Source organism: Danio aesculapii, chromosome 25 (assembly GCF_903798145.1).
Source record: "Danio aesculapii chromosome 25, fDanAes4.1, whole genome shotgun sequence".
Classification (NCBI taxonomy): domain Eukaryota; kingdom Metazoa; phylum Chordata; class Actinopteri; order Cypriniformes; family Danionidae; genus Danio; species Danio aesculapii.
In genome coordinates, this window is record NC_079459.1 from 13,497,322 (window position 1) to 13,520,967 (window position 23,646).

A 23,646-nucleotide genomic window follows, 5' to 3' on the forward strand; every position below is an offset into this window, starting at 1 on the left:
AAATGTCCGGAAGTATAGATGTGGCTGTATTTGGAAAGAAGTAATATTTGTAGATGGATTGGGGGGTTGCCTGTGGTGCCTTTTGTATGTAGAATTCAAAAATTGACTAATCTCTCAAGCGTAGTTAAAAAAATTTTATTGATATTTTGCTTTAAGATAATGCACATTACTATATTTAGATTTTCTACAATTGATAAATACAGGAAATTTCAGCAGATGATTGAATGGCTGTTTTTGGGAAAGAAATAATAATTTAATAGAGTTTTATAATTTAATAAACAGTTAATACAATAAACGGTTTAAAAATCTCATTATTTCTGACCAATTCAATAAAAATATTACATAATAATTAGTGTGATTGAGGTTGGATTTAATTGTGATTTGTTGTGATTCTTAAATAATTTATAGTGATTCTTTTTAATTGTAACAATATTGTTGTACTTTAAAATAGAAAGAGTCCTACAAACAGTTGTATTTTACAGTTATTTAGTGCAATGTTAAACCATATCAAGCTTTTATTTTGGATTATGAATTATTATGAATTTTGAAAGAGTAAAAGCACACACAAAAGCAACATATTTATTTCAATATGAAAGCAGCATACAAATTTTATTTCAGTGTGATCCTTCAACCAAAACTGAAAATTCTGTCGTCTTTTATAGTTTTATGTCTTTTTTCTGTCAAACACATAATAAGTGACCCTTGATTTGCACAGTATTTGTTTTTCCTACAACAGTATGGAAGTCAATGGTTACTGGATTCTAACATTCTTTAAATTATCTTTTTTTGTGTTCAAATGAAAAAAAAAACCTCACAAAGGGTTGGAACCTCTTCCAAATTTCTTTTAATATGTCATTTTATTGAAAATATATTTGACTTGATTGTTTGGATTATGAAATGTTGTTTGACATTTTAGTGCATGTCATCATTAAATCATAGCAAAATAATATATGATAGTCATTACATTTGCGTTATGTTTGCTGGCAAAAACTTTGATGGTTTCAGAGTGAAGCTTGGCATCGTATGTTCATTTACACAAGTGCAGCTCGCAGCATCTCAGAATGGCTTTATTTATAGTAGCTGAATGGAAAAAAAAAAACCCTGTTCTGAGATTCTGAAACATTGTATCCTGAGTTTCACACTGAAACCTGTAGTGCATTACGCATGAGTTTACTTTCACTGAGTCAATTTTGGCATATAGATTTTATTTTGGTATATCTGTGCACAGTAGTGGACCAATACACAGATCAAACACTTGTGTAAAAGTACAGATACCCTGATAAAATATGACTAAAGTAATATATCATGTCCTCCTTTTCAATTTAGTATCTGAGTAGTTGATTTGTTTATGTACAGTAAGTACACTGTGAAAAAGCAATTAGTTGACAAAAGGGAGTGAACTTGTTGCCTAAAGATTATCAAATAAATTAACTATGCGCACAATTATAGAAATTATGTTAAGTCAACTTAACAGTTACAAGTTACAAGGGACTTACATTTTTAGCTGTCAACTTGTCTCTTTTAAGGCAAGAGGGTTAATTGCATTCTTAAGGAAACAAACTAATTATTCTTGGAGTATATAAAAAATGTAAAAAATAAATAAAAGATTCACTGTAAACTAGGAGTGCTCAACCCTGTTCCTGGAGTTCTACCTCTCTGCAGATTTCAGTTGCAACCCATATCAAACACACCTGCCTGTAATTATCAAGTGCTGTTCAGGTCCTAATTAATTGGTTCATGTGTGTTTGATCAGGGTTGAACTCTGTAGGAAGGTGGATCTCCGGGAACAGGGTTGAGCACCCCTGCTGTAAACAATTCAGGATTCAACACAATTCATTAATGTTGTCCTAACACAAATTGATTAGGTTAACTTAACAAATTTAAGTGGATTGAACATAAAAATTAAGGTGTCCCAATAAAGTCTTAAAAATTGTGTTGTTTCAGTCCATTTTAAATAATTTTTTTATTGTGTAAATTGCTGTATATTCATTCATTAATTTTCTTTTCAACTCAGTCCCTTTATTAATCAGGGGTCGTCACAGCGGAATGAACCGCTAACTTATCCAGCATATGATTTATACAGCAGATGCCCTTCTGGCCGCAACCCATCATTGGGAAACACCCATACACTTTTGCATTCACACACGTAGACTGGCCAGTTTAGCTTATTCAATTCACCTATAGCGCATGTCTTTGGACTGTGGGAAAACCGGAGCACCCGGAAGAAACTCACGCAAACACAGGGAGAACATGCAAACTCCACACAGAAATGCCGACTGACACAGCGTAGGCTTGAACCAGGGACCTTCTTGCTGTGAGCCGATTGTGCTACCCACTGCACCACTGTGATGCCTAAATTGTTGTATATGTATAATATAATAATAATAAAAATCAAAATAATCAATTATTATATGTACAGTATATTACTAAACTGCGATACTCATTGAGAATTTTCCTATGAGCCAGGTAGAATTTTATCCAGTAAGTGCAAACCAAGAGCCTTTATTCTCTGTGCATTCACTATGCATTCAACTGAATCAATAAATGCAAACAACTAACAGAAATGGATATACTTCCAACAATATTGGAGGGAACCTGGTGAGAGCATCAAAATACGATAGAAATATTAAAATACTGTTTACCTGTTCATAAATAAAAATACATTGTTGTTTTTTCAAAGAAGTTTTTCAAATAAAAATAAACAAAAGACTAAATAATTCATGTAACAGTGGATGTGACGCTAACAACAGGGGTGCGGATCCAAATGCAGGTTTATTAGAATGGTCAGGCAAGCAATGGTCAACACAGGGGCAAACAGATGTATAAGGGCAATGCAGAGTCGTAGTCAAAATAACTGGCAGATGGTCACAAGATAGGCAGCAAACAGGAATAAACAAATAAATGAGGCGAGGATCAAAAACATGGTCAAGCAAGACAAAGGAAAACGCGTTGTAGTATCACAAACAGTAGACAAGACTCAGCGTCTAGAGTGAGTGTCTGTGATGCTTAAATAGTGTGTATAATCAGTCCTTGACAATCCTCCGGTGGTGTTTGTGCAATCAGTCAGGATCAGGAACATGTGTGTGTGAGCAGAGTGCATGTATGGAGATGTAGTCCATAAAATGGCAGATTTGTAGTCCGTTAGCGCTTGTGAATGTTTTCCACCGATTGTATGGTGTTAAGATCGCTGGTGATCGTGACAAATTCCCATCTCATGCACACAGAAGCAGAACTACACTGGAATACATTGCATCCTGTTGAGCAGTAATACTGTAAAATTTTAATTCTGCTAGTAATACTGTAAAAATTTCCAGTGATACTGTATAATTTACTGTAAATTAATAATTACAATCATGATCATTCGCCCTGCCCCCATTGCAGCAGCAACCCTCTTGCAAAAAATACACACACCTCGTTTACACTATACGTCTTAGTTTTAAAATGGCATTTTAGAATGAAAACGATCCACGTCCACAGTGTTGTCCGCAGTGTTTTACCTTACACTGTAAAAAATCATATGGGCTATTTACAAAAAAAAAATTGTGGTAACACTATTGCACGTATTATTTTTAAATAAATTTCAAGACTTGATTTTTTTTTTTTTTTGCAAAAACCACTTGAATGAATCATGTGAAAACTACTAAATTTTTTGAGTGATATATGAAGATTTTAATATTATTAGGAGAATGTGCTTTTATAATTTAAGCAAATCCACCACCATTTACTCATATTTATTTTTTAACAAAAACCACTTGAATGAATCATGTGAAAATTACTACATTTTTAAAGTGATAGATGATGATTTTAATATTATTAGTGGAATATGCTTTTATAATATATGCAAATAAATCACCATTTACTCAAATTTATTAATGAAAATACTCATTCATAAAATGTTAAATATATAATGTATAATGAAATACATACACAATACATTTTGGCCAAATATCATTTTATTACATGTTACACTGATAACAAAATGTTACAATATGTTAAACAAATCTATATAAAATTTACAGCGATGTTAATCTCTGATAAAAATTCCTTTATATATGTCATGGAAAAAATTTTCTGTCAACTTTCTTTTGTAGGAATAGTCACATTTTAGACAAAATTTGACAGAATTTGTGTATTGCATAACATTTAAAACCCGAATAAAAGCTTTATCTCAAAATATTAGCAACACAATCAATCATTCAATGCAGTGAAATTTCCCTAAAAGGTTGTAGCAGTGAATTTGTGTCCGAAACTTTAATATACGTTTCTTTGTAAGTGATTTTAATTTGGGAAATATTTGTATAAATCTAGTTCAGCAATTCTAGATTTTCCAAGCTAGCCATGACTTATCCTCTAAGACAATGCAGAAGTCCTCATGGTTGGTCATCCCTCTGACAGACAGCAATTCTCTGTGCATTCCCACACTGTAAAATAAACATTACGTTTATTATATTGAAATTATGCAGTTGTACATTTCAAATGTTTAAGGTTTACTACAACACGTTAAGGATATATATTAAGGAAATAAACCATTTCTTTGTATCTCTGTGAACAGTAATTCTTCAAAATGTTTGAGTAGACATTGCTGACTGGCACAAGTACATAAGTATTTTGACTTATAATGAACAGGGTGTTTAAAATGTATGCTAGTGTACAGAAATTTATAAAACAAACCATGTTTATACAAGGAATAGTGCATTCAACAATGTAGTGCTTGAGCTATATATTTTTTGTAAGCATGCAAAATTATAAAATGCAGTTTTCTGAAGACCATAAATATCTGAAACGGTTTGAGACACTTACATTGCACTCCTGGATGAGCTCTTCATCTTATTCATACAGATAAACCAGCAACAGAGGACGACATCTCTCGTTTCATCCCTGATTTAATGTGAGGTCTGATGCAAGAAAAGTGTAGAAATTAGTAATATTGCCTAATAATAATAATAATAATAATAATTATAATTATTATTATTATTATTATACACAAATAACATTATTAAAAATACCTGATATATGGCACCCATTCTCTTTATCAAAATCTGCCTCAATAAACTGCTCCTCTTTAGTGGGAAAATACTGCGACCGTTTTCTTCAGTGATCTGAAAAATGAAGCAAACAAATATTAGTATTTATGTACAGTATTATATATAAACACAGTTCATTACATTACATCATCAATGCTGTAAAAGGAACCTTATGAAATGAAAAAGCACTAGCTGTGCATAAACCCCATTGAATAGCTAGCTAACTTAGTTTAGCTTAGACTTACCACTTAACAAGCTCACTGTTGCTCATCCACCCTGCTTAACTGTTGCCTGATCATTGCTGTTAAATATTACAATGCAAATAAATTGTTCAATTTCATTATATAATTCAGAATGAACATTGAAGCAAATCAATTTCAAATAGGAATAGGTGGTTAAAAATACCCGTGTATCCCTATATGCATCATATGGCAAAAACTAAGCTCCTGAACAAACTTGAACGGCGTGTGTCTTTCCTGAAAGAGCTTAGGCTATTTAAGACAATAAAATTATAAACTGGTAATGCTTACCTCTTAACATGCTCGCTGTTGATCTGCTCCTTCAAAATGTCGTCTGATCACTGCCGTTGTTGAGATTCAAATGCAAAAATCTCAATCAAATCCACATAATTGAATGAATTTTCTTAAATTAAACATGAAGTCATCTGTCCTCAATATTATTAGCTTAATTGGTTTCTTAAATTAAGCTTAATAATTGCACTAGTTTGCTTAAAAATAAGTGAAATTTAAATCTTAGTTATATTGGCGAAATCTTCTCAATATTTTATAATAAATCCAGAATATTAATTTTTTAAAGAAAATATGCACATTATTTTTAATGACCACATCAATTTTTTTAATGAAATTTACAAGCCTCAAGATTATTTTTTCTGAACAGCTGTCCATCCACATTACACCGATGAAAACGCATATCACGTGACCACACACACACATACACACTCTGGCATGCACTGGAGCATCATACTGTATTTGTACGTCTGAGCTCCAGGCAGTCAGTGGGTGCTTTGAGCACAAAACCCCAGAGAGCAGTGCACGTCGAACAGTTTATCAGTAGTTGTTAAACGGATATTTAATTAATCTTGTCTCTGTCTAACAACTCTTTGGTCTTTTGAATCTATCAGGTAACGTGTCACAGCGTCAGTACACTGCTTCAATCTTTCACTTTCACGCTTGTACTAAGTAATTTAAGTGAAAACCTGAGATACTGTTGGTTGGTTCCGGTTGTGCACTTTTTTACCAACAAAGTTTGTCAATGTCATTATAACGACACAGATCACTCTGCCTATTCATGCCAGAGTTCCACGGAATAAGTGATTGACAGGTGGTAATTTGTGTGTAACTTTTCTTCATTTTTGATTTGATTACTTATGGGTAAAACAAAGACCATGCGGGTCAGGTAGTTGAAATGGTAGGCTACAAATAATTAATTTGTTATGAATTAATTAACTATTCATGAATAATTAATTTACCGCTGCCTACGATGACGATGCCATCGTCCATCGCAATTTTTCACATTAGACATCGTACGATTTCGACTTCGCCCAACCCTATTTACAAATGTGCTGTAAAACTACACTAACTACTGTGCTGTAAATCTACAGTGCACTTGTAAATTCTACAGTATTACTGGCAACCAAAATTGCCAGGAATTGTCAATTTTACACCAATTTATTTTACAGTTTACGTCTTGCCGCAGAAGTTGTACAAAAATGTACAGTGCACTTGTATATTACAGCAATTTTTTTTGTACATCTAGCCGCAGAAGTTCAGACATTTTAACACATTCACAGCTCAAATGTAATCGTAGTTTCATTTTTGTATTAAAATTGCTACAGTATAAGAGAATTCACATTACAGACTGTAGATTTTCTGCAATTGGAAAATACAGGAAATTTCGACAGATGTTTGAATGGCTGTTTTGGGAAAGAATAAATAATTTAATAGAATAGAGTTAATACAATAAATAGTTTAAAAATCTCATATCTACACAGTTTCTGACCAATTCAATATAAATATAACATGATAATTAGTGTGATTGAGGTTAGAATCGATTGTAATTGTGATTTGTTGTGATTTTCTAAATAATTAATGGTATTTGTTTTTATTGTAACAATATCGTTGTACTTTAAAGTATAAACTGTATAATTTACTAGCGCACTTTAAATAGTAATTGCAATTGTGCTGTAAAACTACACTAACTAATGTGCTGTTTATTTAAGATGCAGTTGTAAATTTTACAGTATTATTGGCAACCAAAATTGCCAGCAATTGTTAATTTTACTGCAATTTATTTTACTGTTTACGTCTTGCCGCAGAAGTTTGTTTATTTTAATTAATTAAAAATTTCCAGAACACTTGTATATTTTATGGTATTACGGGCAACCAACATTGTGCAGAAAGTTCAGATATTTTAACACATTCACAACTCAAATCTAATTGTGGTTTCATTTTTGTATTGATATTACTACAAGAAAATTTACATTACGATATTTAGATTTTCTGCAATTGGTAAAGACAGGAAATTTCAGCAGACGTTTGAATGGCTGTATTCGGAAAGTATGAATCATTTAATAGAGTTTAATAATTTAACAGAATAGAGTTAATATAAATAGTTTTAAAAAATTTCATATTTACATAGTTTCTGACCAATTCAATATAAATATAACATAATAGTGTTAGTATAATTGAGGTTAGAATCGATTGTGATGTGTTGTGATTTTCTAAAAAAAATTTATAGTGATTTATTTATTTTTTTATATTGTTGTCATTTAAAGTAAAAAGAATCTTGTAAAATTCCTGTGAAATATAAATTCTGCCAGTAATACAGTAAAAAAATGTTAGTGATACTGTATTTTGTGAATTTTATTTCCCATAATTCGAATTTTCCACATACGGAGATGATCGTAATGTATCCGTGCCTCATATTGGATCAATAATATAATAAATTATGATTGTAACGATGGAATGATGATTGGGACTCCATACAACCCCTGGACCACTTTCCATTAGAGATTAATGACTTCCGGTCTGACGTTTGTCGTGTGTATCAGAAATCTGGTTTTAACTACTCTTCACCACTTACCACACAACCCTGCTAACCAGTAACTGGACAGCCTCACAACCAACTTACTGGACAGCTCAGCACGAGCAGACTTTCTCAGGCCTCCCGACACTATTTAACCCTTGTTGACTGGACCTGGACGGGTCAGCGTTACACTCATCTCAAACACGCTCGCTTCATCAGGCACAAACAATAAGTCACAACCTCCCCCCAACAGTACTGCGCTCCCACCGGGGACGCCAGCATGAGGCAGCGCTGCGTGTGGTGGAGGCTCACTGCACTTTTGCCGGATTTATCTGCACATTTGACTTCCTCCATATTGACATTTCGCATTGTGAAGATTGTTGTGATTGTGTACTTACATTTGTATTTATGCTTTCTAGAACACACTTTGTTTTTTGAAGAAAACGTATTGGCAGTGTTGTGGATAGCTGCTTACAGGTCTAAGTTTCAGTTTAAAGCATTTTTTTGTGACTTAAATTTTTTGTGTGTGCAATTTTATTTTAACTTTTGGAAATATTAGCTCGTTATAATTGTATGATTAGATTTTGCACAAAATTCTGAATACTTGTTGATTGTAATAATTGATGGTAATTTATAATGATAACAATGATGATGCGCTTAATTTTCTAAAGCACCTTTAATGGTGCGTATTTACATCAGAAAAGAAAACATGATAAAACATACAATAGAATAAAAGAATAACGAAAATGTAAAAAAAAGTGAATGAACATCATACAATTGACATACAATTAACAAAAGTGCAAAACAAACACACATTTACATTCTTTACAGGTATTAAATAAAATATATTATCAATGATTAATATATTTAGATGATTGTAACATTTAGTATTTAATGTTGCTTTTAATATTTTAAGAAATAATATACTACACTACCTGACAAAAGTCTTGTCTTCAATCCCAGTTGTAAGAGCCACAAAAAATATCTTGACTTCTAGATTTAGTTCACCTGTTGAATTACATCCCAATAATCGCAAATACTACAGAAGACCTATTTGAACTCACATGGACCCAAGATTCTCACAGAAATCACTCAAGTTTGGTGAAGGAAAAATCATGGTTTGGGGTTACATTAAGTATGGGGGCATGCAAGAGATCTGCAGAGTGGATGGCAACATCAAAAGCCTGAGGTATCAAGACATTTATGGTGCCCATACCATTACAAACCACAGGAGAGGGCAAATTCTTCAGCAGGATAGCGCTCCTTCTCATACTTCAGCCTCCACATCAAAGTGCCTGAAAGCAAAGAAGGTCAAGGAGCTTCAGGATTGGCCAGCCCAGTCACCAGTCATGAACATTATTGAGCATGTCTAGGGTAAGATGAACGAGGAGGCGTTGAAGATGAATCCAAAGAATCTGGGTGTCCTGCAAGAATACTTCTTTGCCATTCCAGATGATTTTATTAATAAGTTATTTGAGTCATTACAGAGATGTATGGATGCAGTCCTCCAAGCTCATGGGAGTCATACATAATATTCCACTGCACCATGACTTTATAATCTATACTGCACATTATTTCTGTTAAGTGACAAGAATTTTGTATAAGCAAAGTCAGACCTTACTGTCCTAATTAAATAAATCAAGGAATGATCATATTTTATTTTGGTAAAGTAAGCACAATCTAGAGGCCTTTGCCTTTCATATAAGCCACTTCTGATACCAAATGATCAACTAGAAGTCAAGCTAATATTTGTTGTTCCTTGTTGTTGGATAGGGGACAAGACTTTTGTCAGGTAGTGTGTATATTGGCAATATATTAGAAATATTTCACAGTAACAAAATGATATGAAATATAAAATATATTGTATGAAATATAATAAAAATAATCAATCATGACGTAATACTAATATTACCATTAATAATGTGTTAGTAGTAAATAATAGATATGTTATATTATTATTTTATTTATGATTTACTGTTTTTTTTTCTTATTTTTTATAATTATTGCATTATTATATTATATCAAATACAACTTTTTTTGATGCTGCTGTTAATTATAAAAACAATAATAGTATAAAATTTGCATCCACAGTACAGCCAATTTATTATTGTATGATTTAATAACTGATTTAATAATTTAATATTATTTATTTTTTCCACTTTAAGCAGGCATTCATTTATTGTTACACTGTAAAACCCGACAGTCAAGTTTATCAAATGAAATGAGTGTAGTTAACTCAAAATTGATTAAAAGTTAATTCTACTTATAAAAGAGAATGAAAAGAGTTTTGAACTCAGTGTTTAAGATAATGAGTTAATTAAATACCTCATTACTTCAACTTAAATGGAGTAAAAGTTCACAGTACTCCTATAGATTAGTTTTTTAACTCAAATGGTTTGTTGCAATCGGTTTCCTCAAACAGTTTGATTTGCCTTAACTTATTGATTTTTACAGTACTCAGTTGGTTTGAGTTCTCTTCATTTATTGGGTTTTACTGTGCTCAAATTGCTTTGTTTACTCAAATAGATTAAGTTCACATGACTCATTAGGATTAGTTTTTGAACTTAAATGGTTTGTAGCAATTGGTTTCCTCAAATGGTTTGACTTACCTTAACTTTTTAGGTTTTACAGTGTAGTTTCCCCTGCAAGAAACAAGTGTACAAATTTGCAACAATAGCTATAATATAAGAATAATTACTATATACAGGGAACATTAAAAAGACAAATTAACTGCATACACCGTGTACTACTTTCAAATTTTTTACTCTATTTTTTTTTAAGATCAGATGTCATAAAATTTGAAAACTACACACACACATACATTGACAATCCCATCAAATGGTACCAAACTCTCTCACACTAGGCTCCGACAACAAATTCCATCCTTAGCAAAGCTCTACTAATGATGTTGTGTTACGTAAGGTAGAATTGGATGCTTTTCAAGGTTTGAAGGATCCATTTAGCATCAGTCAAGTCAATGGGAGGATGTGTGAATTGCCGCCAGACTTAATTACCAACTAAAGTCGTAAGGCTTTTTGCTTAGTCGTAGGTTTTGGTGTCGTGCGAGTACAAACTGGAAAACCAGAGCGATTCTCCTTCACACTAGTAGTTCAATTCCCAGGCCTCTTGTTAGAAGCAGTTAAACCAAGAGGCCTTCTTTCAGAACTAATGAGTCTACACAGTACAGCAGACAAAGACATCGAGATTAAAGGGTCGATGTTGAGTTTATACACTCCTTAGCCTTTACCATAATGTGGAATGGAGTTTTTTTTTCTTCTAGTTTCTTTAGACGCCGATCTCTCTCTCTCTCTCTCTGCTCGCACATACACATCTTCTGTCGCTCTTCACACGCCGTCTTTGTGTTCTGTCGGGATTAGCAGGCTCTTGTCAAAAAGAAAAGGCGGATTTCGACTAATGGAGAGAAGGATTTGAAGAACAGAACAGGTTTACAAGTTGCCTTTAGCGCTTGTTTGTAAGGAAAGAGCTTTCTCTAAGCTGGGCCTATTCAGATAGTGTGGAGAGTTTGGAGAGAAAGGCACAATGGCTTCTAACTAAACTGGCTATTGTCGACGGTTAAGCAAAGTTTGGAATGATTAGCTTAGCTTAATCTTTCTATGCAATCGAGCATTGTTTGGGGGTTGAACATATGCTGGCTACATTTGATTTGGGATTGACAATAACTGATTTAGTAAACATTTTGTTCTTGTTACAGCTATAAAAGAACATTAGGAATTATTTTACTAGTGACTGTAATTTAATTTACAGTTTGCATGTTTGTGACATTTACAGTGGGAGAAATAAGTATGGAACACATCACCTTTTTTTTCAGAAAACATTTCTAAAGGTGCTGTTGACTTGACATTTTCACCAGATGTTGGTAACAGCCAAAGAAATCCATATTTGCAAAGAAAAACTAATTAGATTACAAAATACAATACAAAAGTAGCGAAAAAGTATTGAACACATGAAGAAAGGGATGTGTAGAAAGACAGCGAAAACCCAGACTGCAACTGAAATCTCTCAGTAGTTCTTCAGCAAACCTCTGCCCTTCCTCATTGTAAATTAATATTAACAGGATGATGAAGATGAAACCAGAGTGGACATTTCAGCAAGACAATGATCTAAAACACAGTCAAGGAAACGCTCAAATGCTTTCAGAGAAAGAAAATCAAGCTGAAGAATTGCCTAGCCCAGGGGCGTCGCTAGACCCAATTTACTGGGGCACGTGCCCCAGTAAAAATTGCCAGTGCCCCAGTAAATGCTTTGAGATATGATTTACTTCATATACAAGTGTTTTTATTAAGAGTGGTAATTCCGAAATGAAGATGTTATTCTCTATGTGCAACTGAACCAACTCTGGTGAAAGCAATGTAGTTTAATCAAAAAGCAAAGTGACGCATCTACGCATGTGTACAGAGAACCCGCGCACCTCTCGCATGCGCTGCCCTTCTCCCAATGCGAGTCCCGATAGTTAACATGCGCGCCAAAAAAACTTGTTGCTCATGTGCCACTCATGCGTTGTAAAACTGTCGTAACAGCCTTATTTTGTTTTGCAAGTCGACAAAACTAAAGTTTAAACAATATGATGGTGATCTTACTAAGCATGCCTCCTGATAGATTTTTTTGTATGAAGCAAAAAGGTGGGATGATGTGTCAGGGAGGTAAGACTTAATAAACCCAATTCTCTGCCATGTGTCAAGTCTAAGACAACAAATAATTCTATAAAACATCTTTTTTGTATTCTATTAAATTGTCTATAGAATTTCATTCAAATTAAATTAATATTCATGCAAAATATTTCTTAAATGATCTTAGCATATCACTCTAGTGTCTTAACATTGTTTTCCAGTTACATTCAAGATTATTTTTGAATAATAATTGTATAATAACAATACTACTTCTATTTATAATAAATATTTCGTCACCTTGGAGTTATAAGGTTCTTTTTGCGTTCTGAATGATTTTGAGATATTGAACTTTAAAGTTTTTGCATTCCATACAGCAAACAATATGTGTGTAACAGTTCTCTTTCCTACATTAACATGACAGAGACCCTAAATACTCTCTGAATGTAAATTATCAAAGTTCTCTTACATTTGCAAATTGGAGTAAAAAAAAACATGGTAAATGCAGATAGAACCTTCTAATTCTGAAAAGTCATTTTCAGCTTGGAATTATAAGGTTCTATCTGGCAGATCATTCATTGAAGCATTACTTTTCAAGAAAAACAACCAAAAAATATATAAGTTGGTGTTGTAACAATATATTGATGCTTGAGAAAGTAGAATTTTTGCTTTCTATAACATTTATTTTATGTTTTAGGATGAATATTTTTTTCTTGGTTAAATGAAGCATACAAGTCTGTGCTAAATATTTTGTGCAGTGTAGATGTTAATTTTATCTAATTATTTGTTAATATTTACAACATTTTATGCTTTATATGAATTATTAAATTGAATTGAATTGAATTGATTGAATTATATGCACCATAAATTAAAATGAAGTATTTTCCCTTCAAGGCTTAATATCACAGTTAAAGACTTTAAAAGAAAACAGACAATGAGTGAATGAGTTTAATAAACCCTGAAAAAATGTTTCACTTGCCATATATACACAAATAAAAATATTTCACATTTAATATAGAATTTTTTTTAATATTCGTTTCTTTTTCAACAATGTAAAACTTAACGTTTCATCTCAATGTCAAGAAATGCTTCTAAATCATCACATTTACACATATCTCAATTTTGTGTGGTGTGGCAGCATTATTTAGCTCTGATTTTGTGTGATTTTTGTGTTTCTTTCTGGTCTTTCCTGCTGTCAATGGAGCAGTCTGGTGAAATGGCAAAGAAATCTAATCCTAATTGGTCCTTGTGTGTGTATTAAAAATGCTGATTGGCTCACAGAAAGAACCTTATAGAGCCAAGCTAGAGTTCAACTGTATATAAACCGTTTTTATTTTTTTAAATTTATGTCTAGCAATGTCTTTGAACTGTCATTATCAAAAAAGCCTTTTATAATGTATTAAATACATTTCAGTAGTTCAGTAGTTTTCTCCTTGTGTCATTCCATTGTTAATACACATAACAAATTTTTCCTTTTTTTTTTTTTTGTTTTGTCTTATTTTTATCTGATTTAAATCTGATATTTAAATATTAAATATTATTCCCAGGAAAAAAATGACGTTTAATATTCATTTTCCCCACTGTATATTGCATACGAGAGGTTCATTGGTCAATTTGAGATGTAATGTATATGCGTAGGAGGCAGCTGATAGTTTTGAGCCATTAGAAGAAGGAAGGGCATCGTGTTAGACAATATTTGACAGTTCTTTAAAGCCATACCTAATGTGAAGCTTGTGAAAGTGTAAATAGTTCTCAAGTTATATTTTTGAGTGTATTGTATCCGAACAAAAGAAGAGTAAACGGTTACACTACAAGGTTTGGTTTTACATGTCAAATACTTTGCTCCAGCTCTCATATAAATGGTGGGACGATGAAGAAAGGGCGACATGGTGGCTCAGAGCAAGGTCACTGGTTCGAGTCCCGACTAGGTCAGTTGACATTTCTGTGTGGAGTTTGCATGTTCTCCCCATGTTGGCATGGGTTTCCTCCACAGTTCAAAGACATGCGGGTATAGGTGAATTGAATTAAAGAGTTATAAAACATTATTTGTGGGGTATTTTGAGCTGAAACTTAAGAGACACACTTTAGGGACATCACAGACTTATTTCACACCTTGTAAAAGGAGCATGATAGTATCCCTTTAAATCGCACTTTAAGCTGAATACTTGAATCTTGTAAAATAACTAGTAATGTATTATGTAATGTCAACCAAAATAAATTTGTCATTAGAAATACGTTATCAAAACCATAGTTTAAAAACGTGTTAATTTTTCTTCACTTAAATATTTTTTAATTGCCTTTGAACTGTATCTGTATTTAAAATGTCAGATGTAAAAACATGTCCATACCTTCAACAGTAAAACAAGCTACAATAATCTGGTTAACAATATTTTTCCCTTAATATATACAATACGGCAAATACCCAATAATTGAGTTTCCCCAGAATTCCCTACACTTTTCCCTACATATGGCTTTCTTTTTTGTTATGGTTATTTTTTGTTATATTCCAATAATTAGAGATTCATGTTACAGCTAATATTGATAAATAATTTTTATTACTGTAATTTTGTGTGTTACCATGATGGTGTTTAGTAGTTGTGTGAATGACACTTAGCACCATCTATTTATAAATATGTGCTTGTGGTAAAAGTTGTTTGTGAATAGCTTTGGTTCATTATATGACTTTCTCATCACCATATGGTTGTGTTAACATGTCTGTGTAACAAAAGACATGATGATCAGATGTTAGTACTTCAAAACACTGGTGTATTAACACTATAAAGGAATGAAATGTGGTAGTTTAACATAAAAATTTAGAAATTACTTTTATAGTTTGTACTGTATTTTTGATGATTAATTTTTTTAAAATTACAGCTGCTGCTTTTACCGTTTTTTTAACAGATTTTTAAAAGTAAAGTATATATCATCATCTGATATCTGAAACTTTCTACAAACAAAACATAAGTAAATTAATTATTATGTATAATGGGACTATGGTTTATTTGGTCTGTTTCATTTGTTTATTATTAAATATTAAAATAATAAGATGAACAAGGAGGCATTGAAAATGAATCTAAAGAATCTTGATGAACTCTACAAGTCCTGCAAGAACGCTTTCTTTGCCATTTCAGATGACATTATTAATAAGGTTTTTGAGTCATTGTAAGGAATAGATGTATGGATGCAGTTGTCCAAGCTTATGGGAGTCACGCACAATATTAATTCTTTTTCCACTGCACAATGACTTTATATTCTATACTGTACAGTATTTATGTTAAGTGACAAGACTTTTGTCAGTAAAGTCAGACCTTTCTGTCCTATATAAATAATTAAATATCAAGGCATCATCATATTTTATTTTGGTAAAATAACCGTAATCTAGAGGCCTTTGCCTTTCATATACAGTAAGCCACTTCTGATACCAAATGATCAACTAGAAGTCAAGTTATTATTTGTTGTTGCTAAAACTTGTGGTAGTGCACATTTACATATTTCTCCATTTTTATTCAAACAAATACTAATAGACACTTTTTTTAAGAGTGCAAGTATTTCAAACTTTGTTTTTTTTTTCAAAAGAGATTGCATATTATTAACAAAAGTTGATTCTAAATTGTTGGGTTACATTATTTTATTTTATTTAAAGATTGTCTTTTTTACCCCAAGATATTTCCACTTGTTTTTGTTTTTGCATTGTACCTCAATCTCATTTTCTAAATACACATTTAATTTGATATTCTTTTGTTTAATGATTTCGGTTTGTGAAACACTTCAAAGAGAGAGTCAAACCATTGTTCAGTTCTGATGGCAGCTTTCAAAAATCAGTTGATTTTTAAGGTTGCAACACAGAATTCAAGGGCATTTGGTGTGAATGAGCAGGTGTTGTACACAATAAAGCAAGCAATTGAACGTTTCCTCCTTGATTTGACAGACCTGACGGCATGGGCACAGTTACAGAACAAGAGAAGGAGGAGTTTGAGGAGATCAGGAGCAGATTGTTGACTTTACTGGAGAAGCAGATCACACATTTCAGGTAACTTGAGCTCTCACATTTCCTTCTGTCCATATATGGAGAATATTCAATAGAATGTACATAAGCTTAACAGGAGTTTTGTCAGCTAATGGATTGCAGGTAAATTAACCAATTGTTGTGTTTATTCATATAGCTCTTTTAAATTATACAGGTTAATCGCTTTCAGCCGTTCTAAATGGAAACGGTTTCATTTTTCCGCTGTGGCGCTAATAACATAGCCTTTTGGAATTTAATACAAATGCGCCAGTTATTGCCATGGTAACAGAAGTGTAATGTAAACATTGATATGGACGATGATCCGATATTTCTGTTTTTGGGACTCCTTATTTCTGATATTTACAATGTTAGTTAATATTACTGATTGATTGGTACGTTCATTTGTTCATTGTTTGTTTGTTTGTCTATTGGTTTGCTCATTGATTCATTCATTGTATCTTTCATTGATTAACTAATGAATTAAACTAATGAATTAAATATTTCATTCATTCATTCCACCCAAAAATGAAAATCTACTCACCCTTTACTTATTCCTAACCTCTTTAAACCACTCTTTTCTGTTGAACACAAAACATAGATATTTTGGTATCACTTTATTTTGATGGTCCCTTTAACACATTTTGTTGAATTTAAGTTACATTGCATCTACATGCCAACAAATTGTCATTAGATTTTAAGTACACTGTAAAAAATAATACCCCATACTGTATCTACTCAATAAATTTGAGGTAACAGATTACAACCAATATTATTAATTAAATTCAACACACATGGATTAAGTAACAATTAATTAAATTAGCTTATTTAAAATTAGTAATTTAAATTGAGAGACCACAAACAGTGCTTAAAGAAATTAGCAAATTTTAAACAAAAATATTAATTTAATTGAGCAAAAAAAACAACACAATGTTAATATAAACTACTCGATGTTTTTATTTTGATTTAACATAAAATTTGTGGAGCGTGTTCATCAGCTCTAGAAAATAATACTTTGTCTACACAATAAATTTGAGGTAACAGATTACAAGCAATATTATTAATTAAATTCAACAAGGACGGATTGAGTAAAATTGAATTAAATTTAGCTCAAATTAGTGGAGCCTGTTCAGCAGTGTGGAGCCACAAAACAGATCAACAACACTCTCAAAATAGACAGTACATCATGATACACAATAAAACATGTACATTCAAACAATTTGATAATCTTAACAAGGACTTTGATAATCTTTTATTAAACAGCATAGTTTCAAACAACTGGACATAAAACAATATTGTTTAAAAACAAACTTTGAAATGTGTGTGTTTTAATGCATGAAAGGTATTATTTGCAAGATTAATACATTCATTGAAGCTAAGAGGACACAGCGGTTCATGGGAATATTACCCTCTAATATCTTCCAGTCTTTACTAGACAGTCACTTATAAAAACATCAATCTTTGTCACAGTTAAAATGCATAGGTCAAACCCAGGAGGACACAAGCTCTGGGGATGTAGTCAAGAGCTGTGTTTCCACTCTTGCGCCTTAAGTGAGCATGTCAATGTGAGCCAGGGCCAGTCGCGTTTCCACAGTCACTTCCAGGGGCTGATAGGATACCTTGGGCCAAAACAGTCCAGCTGGGGCTCTGGGCAGAGTGAAAGCAAAGTTTGCCTGAGTCTGGTAAAGATAGGGTCTATAAGAACTTTAACACCTTCGATGATGAGGATGCCAGTGTCTTTAGGCGGTCAATTGTAGAAGGCCCCAGTTCAGGTCAACATTACTGCCATCACAAGCTGTTCCTGTCGGTTCTTCATTGTCCAACAACGTTGAACAACAGTAAGAAAAAAAATAATAATAAAGAAGAACATATGTTAACAATCTGTTATTATGGTATGATATACAGTCAGAAACTGTAAACATGATAAATGTCAGAAACTCTACCTTTAGTCTCAGTTATCGGTCTTACTTCAAGAGCTCCTCAGCAGCTGTAAAGATCCATGGTGCAAAGTGGCTTCTCTTTCAAATTAAGCACTCACCTTAAAAAACGTAATGACAGAAAAAATTGTTTACATGAGGTTTTTTGATACACTGTAAAATATTTGATCCTAAATTAAAAGTAAATTACTGACTAATAATTGTATTACTTTCACAGTAAGCCACTGTGATTTGTTTTACACTAAATTACTGTAAAATTACAGCCATTTTTAATTTTTACAGCCAAATTCAGCAATTACATACAGTGACTTCAAGGTAGATAATAAGGCCCATTTCTGTGATTTCACAGTATTCTCTTGTAGAATTAACTATATTTTACTGTGAAGTTACAATTAATGACAATATAGTTACTGTGAATTAACAGTATGTTGTAACGTTAGCTGAAATACTTAACTGTAACATGTATTTCCTGCTTGCAACCTAGACAGTCTGTAATGCCTGGTTCACTACAGGAAGGCACAGGATTTCTCAGGGTTATCAAAACACGTACATTTATTTACAATAACTTACAAGGAAGAACACTGGAAGGACATGGGGTGAAGACATCAACGCAGCGAATGCCAGAACAAAGAAGGACTAAACATAGGGACTTAAATACACTGGGGATGATGACAATGATTACATACTGGGGATGAACACAGGTGACAGATGAACATTAGCAAATGACGGGAACGGGAACAAAGGAGCACATGGGGAAGGTCACATGAGGAAAACAAAACACACACAGGAGACTGGGTGTGACAGTACCCCCCCTTTAAAAGGTGCACCCTCGCACCTAAACAAAAGGAGGGGTGAGAGGAGGTGGTCAGGAGAGAGTGTGTGAGGGAGGAACCAGGAGATGAACTGGAGTGTGCGGAAAGGAGGAGGTGACCAGGGAGGTGTCACGGGAGGGAGAAGCCAGGAAAGGAGGTGAAGCAGGAGTAGGACCCAGGACACAGCCAGGAGGACAGCCCAGGGTGGAGTTGACAGAGGGAGGAGCCATGGAGGAGGAGTAGTCGCCAACTCCAGGGGGCTGACGGTGGGAGTCGCCGCAGCTGGTGGTGGAGCCCAAGGAGTCGACGGAGAGCCATAGGGCCAAGGTGACGCCGAGGTCACGAAAGGCTGGGGTGGAGTGGACAGCTCAGCTCACGCAACCGAAGCGGCGACACCGGTCCGAATGCCCGCTGTGGAGCCAGAGCGACAGAGGACCAAGGCGTAGCTGGAGGAAAGGAGGAGCTCAACAGAGCTGGCAGGATGGAGGGATGAGGCGCAGCTGGAGGAGCAGAGTCCAGAGGTGGAGGTGGAGACAAGGTGACGACTGACCAAGGTGGAGGCAGGGGTACGAGGGAGCCTGGTGGAGCCGGTGGGCTGACGGTCCACGCAGGAGATGAGGGAGGAGAGAGCCAACGTGGAGCCATTGGGTCGGAGGGCCGAGGTGGAGTCTGTAGCTCAGAGGGCGGAGGAGATGACGTCGGGGGACAACCTCTGGCTGGCAAAACAGGTAGGCAGGCCCTCAGGGATACCTCCACACATGAGGCTGGAGGGTGAGCTGGGGGACTGGCTGACTGGAGAAGTACTAGAGAAGGCAGAATGGTAGTAGATGACGTAAACGGAGGTGAAGAGGGCGGGTTTGGTGAGGTGCTGTTCACACACCTGGTTAGACGAACGGTTGAGCTACTCCTACTCTGTGGTGTTTTGCTATGTCGCTCTTGATGGAGATGGCTCACACACCACGGGTGGCTCTCCGTCTGCAGTGGGCTCTGGCGTACGCTCCCTGCAGATGGTGGTTGGGCTGGTCGCTGGGTCTGGAGTGGTACTGACGTCGAACGATGGTCGGTTCCTCACCAGTGTCCACTCCACATAGGCGAAGAGATTGCCCCGAGGACCATCTACGAACGACCGTGGATCGCTGGATTAGCTGGATCGCTCAGCTAAAAACAGGAACCTGTCCGTATGGTCCTTGAGGCTGCTTTCCCCCTGCTTCATCATCAGGATCAGGAACTCGGGGGTGTAGATGATGTCCATGGGAAAGCGAGGGGAAGGGAAAAGAAACACTGGGGGAAAAGAGGCTATAGAAATAAAACTAGGGGAAAACACGCTGTCACTTTTTCTGTATCGGTCCGGTATTATGTATGATCTCAGGATTATCAAAATGACATAGGTGACAGATGAACATTAACAAATGGCGGGAACGGGAACAAAGGAGCACATGGGGAAGGTCACATGATGAAAAAAAACACACACGGGAGACTGGGTGTGACACAGTCATCCATTCACAGTCAATTATTTTCTGGTTGCTGATTGATGTGTCTCCTCTGCCTCTTTGACACTATACAATACGTTCTAATTAGTAAATATTGTTAGACAATATCATTTTTGTTTTGGTTTGATAATGAGGGTCATAATAAAGTGAAGGCCAGAGCTTACCTTAACTTACTTTATTCCTCAATCCTCACTAAACCTCTGTGGTCACTTTAACTCAATGCTGTGCTAAAATAGAACACAGTTAACAATAAGTTAACAGAAGATTACCTTTTTTAAAACTCAAACAGTCTCTACCTCAAAATTAGCATTAACGTTACAAACACCTTCTGGTAACTTCGTTTATAAAATGGCGCACTCAAACCATCTGTTTATGAACGTGACAAAAGAAGCTCAAGTTACTTGGTGAATTGCTATACAGAAATATATATAACAGTCATTTAGTTAACATAGTTGGACATTTCAACACTTACCGATAAATCCGTTTGGATGAGACCACGACAAGTTCACAATGCGGGCTTTCTGCATTGTCTGGTGAAGAGAGTAGGTGTTGTTTATGAGTCGAGTGACTGTTTGGTTCTAGGAATTGGCTCCCTTAAGTGAATTGTAAGACTTGGATCGCACCTGAAACCGATTAGCTTATTGTAAAACAACAATATGATTGATTAGCATTTCATTATAATTCATCACACATTTACACTATGTATACTAATTACATATTGATGAGTATAAGCTTTTGAACTTGTGCGATTAAAAAGATCCCGATCTCCCAGCAAACAGCTCAATTCAAAGACAGTTCAATCCGATTTAATCTCACACAAGTACTAAACAGAACCAATACAATAATCAAATATTGCGCTAAATGTACCATGAAATAAAGTTTTAACGGTTGTTCGATTGAGAATGTAGTTGTTTAAAACTCAAATCTGCAGTTTATTTATAAAGATGGTGCGTATTTTAAAATGTCTTTTGACAATTCATGGTTTCCACTACATTCATTCGTCCGTGACGGGGCACCACACTAAAATTCATCCCGCCACGGTTACATTACAGTTTCTCATTCAAAACATTTGTTAGTTTTTTTTAAATAACGGGTTATAATCGCACCAAAAACTTGTTAAAAGGTAAGTGAATTATAACAGCGCAAACTTTTCTGTAATTGTAGTAGTGCTGTGCGTTCGTTTTTTAACCTTATAAGGTGACATGCTGACTGACTGACTGACAGACAGGTGGGTGATGCGTGAGGCCAGCAAACACAGCGTAGCTTTCAGTTATGATGAACACAGTTTCCGTAATTATACTTTATAGATAAAGGTCTGTGGCTCTGCATACAATGTCTTTATCTTGCTGGAGTTTATAGCCGTTTCACTTTACTTCTGTACGCATTAATGCCGCTTTGTAGGTCTGTTGGAGACATTCATAAATATTCCTAGCAAATCTAATAAATGTTGGAGACATACTTGTTACATAAATGCGCTAAATCACAATTCAGCAGTGTTTATTTGAGGGCGCAAGAAGTTTTGTGCACGAGCAGAGGAAATCTGCACTCGGGCACAGAGATTGACATGCTCGTAGGCTATTACATGAATGTGATCTCGACTTAATACTGCGTTCACGACATTTGTCAATGAAATAATGCCACATGTAGTTGGTAGAACTGTGTAAAATGCCCAACAGAGTCTGCCGCCACAGCTGGAAAAAATCCTAGAGGAAACACAACAATTGCAATTAGAGTGTCATCGAGTGTCAGAATGTTGTGGGACTGCTATACAGGAGTTATTATTATGGATTATAGATAGCAAAATTTAGCAGGTTTATTTTAGAGTTTTTTTTAAAAAGCATGACGGTAAAACACAAACGCGGTTATGAATATATTAAAACGTGCTTGTTTGTTGTAAAAATTCGTAATAATGACAAAAAATACTAATTTGTGGATCTCCTTACTTCCGGGTTCAGCAATACTGCCGTTGTGGCTGGTGTATTCTAGGAAATTTTCTTACCCCTTGTTTTCGAGTGTGGTCCTGAAAACTCTTCGTTCGAAGGGCTATTCACCCCTTCACCTTAGCTCTGTGCCTTCAAGCTAAAGAGAATTGGGACACCCCTACCCCTTGACGTGAATGCGCAAAACGAGGGGTAGGGGTAAGAGGAAGGGCTAAGGGGTAGAATTGGGATTGGTCCTTAGTGTAAGTTGACATGTACTTGCAAAGTTTCTTATAGTCATAGGTTGAAGGAGCAGTATCAGCAGATATTAAGCAGACAGTCTACTAATACTCAAACGAGAAGTAATTGGCATGTAGTTGCAATGCAACTTTTAGTCAACAAAATGTCAATAGGGAGCATCAAAATATAGTCTTAATGATATTTTGAGGAAAGCTGAAACCCTGTAACCATTGACTCCTATAATAAAAATGCGATGCGCTGAGCAGTGAAACCCATTAATTTCAATGGCGTGCACCACTAATGCTTGCAAAAGCTCCACTTTGGCTGGCATCGCAACACTGGTAAAATGATGCTCTTTGACTCTTTCATTCTCAAAAAATTGTACCCTAAATAAAATGTGGTTATTTAAATGTAAAATCAGGCAATTTATTTCCAGAATATTATGCATTATAGTTACTGTCATTTGAATGTAATTAACAGAGTTGGGTGTAGCGTGTTCCACGGCAACGTGTTACTGTATTCTAATTACATTTTTAAGGAACGCAGTAATG

The 23,646-nt window shown here is 34.7% G+C and overlaps 1 protein-coding gene across 5 annotated transcripts in view; it reads left to right on the forward strand.

Moving 5' to 3' along the window:
• Positions 1-23,646, forward strand: part of cadps2 (Ca++-dependent secretion activator 2) — a 351,417-nt gene that overhangs the window by 248,468 nt on the left and 79,303 nt on the right. For all 5 annotated transcript variants that reach the window (XM_056451362.1, XM_056451364.1, XM_056451365.1 and 2 more), the window contains exon 14: positions 16,623-16,724. In XM_056451362.1, coding sequence (XP_056307337.1) covers positions 16,623-16,724 — 102 coding nt within the window. The remainder of the gene's footprint in view (positions 1-16,622; positions 16,725-23,646) is intronic.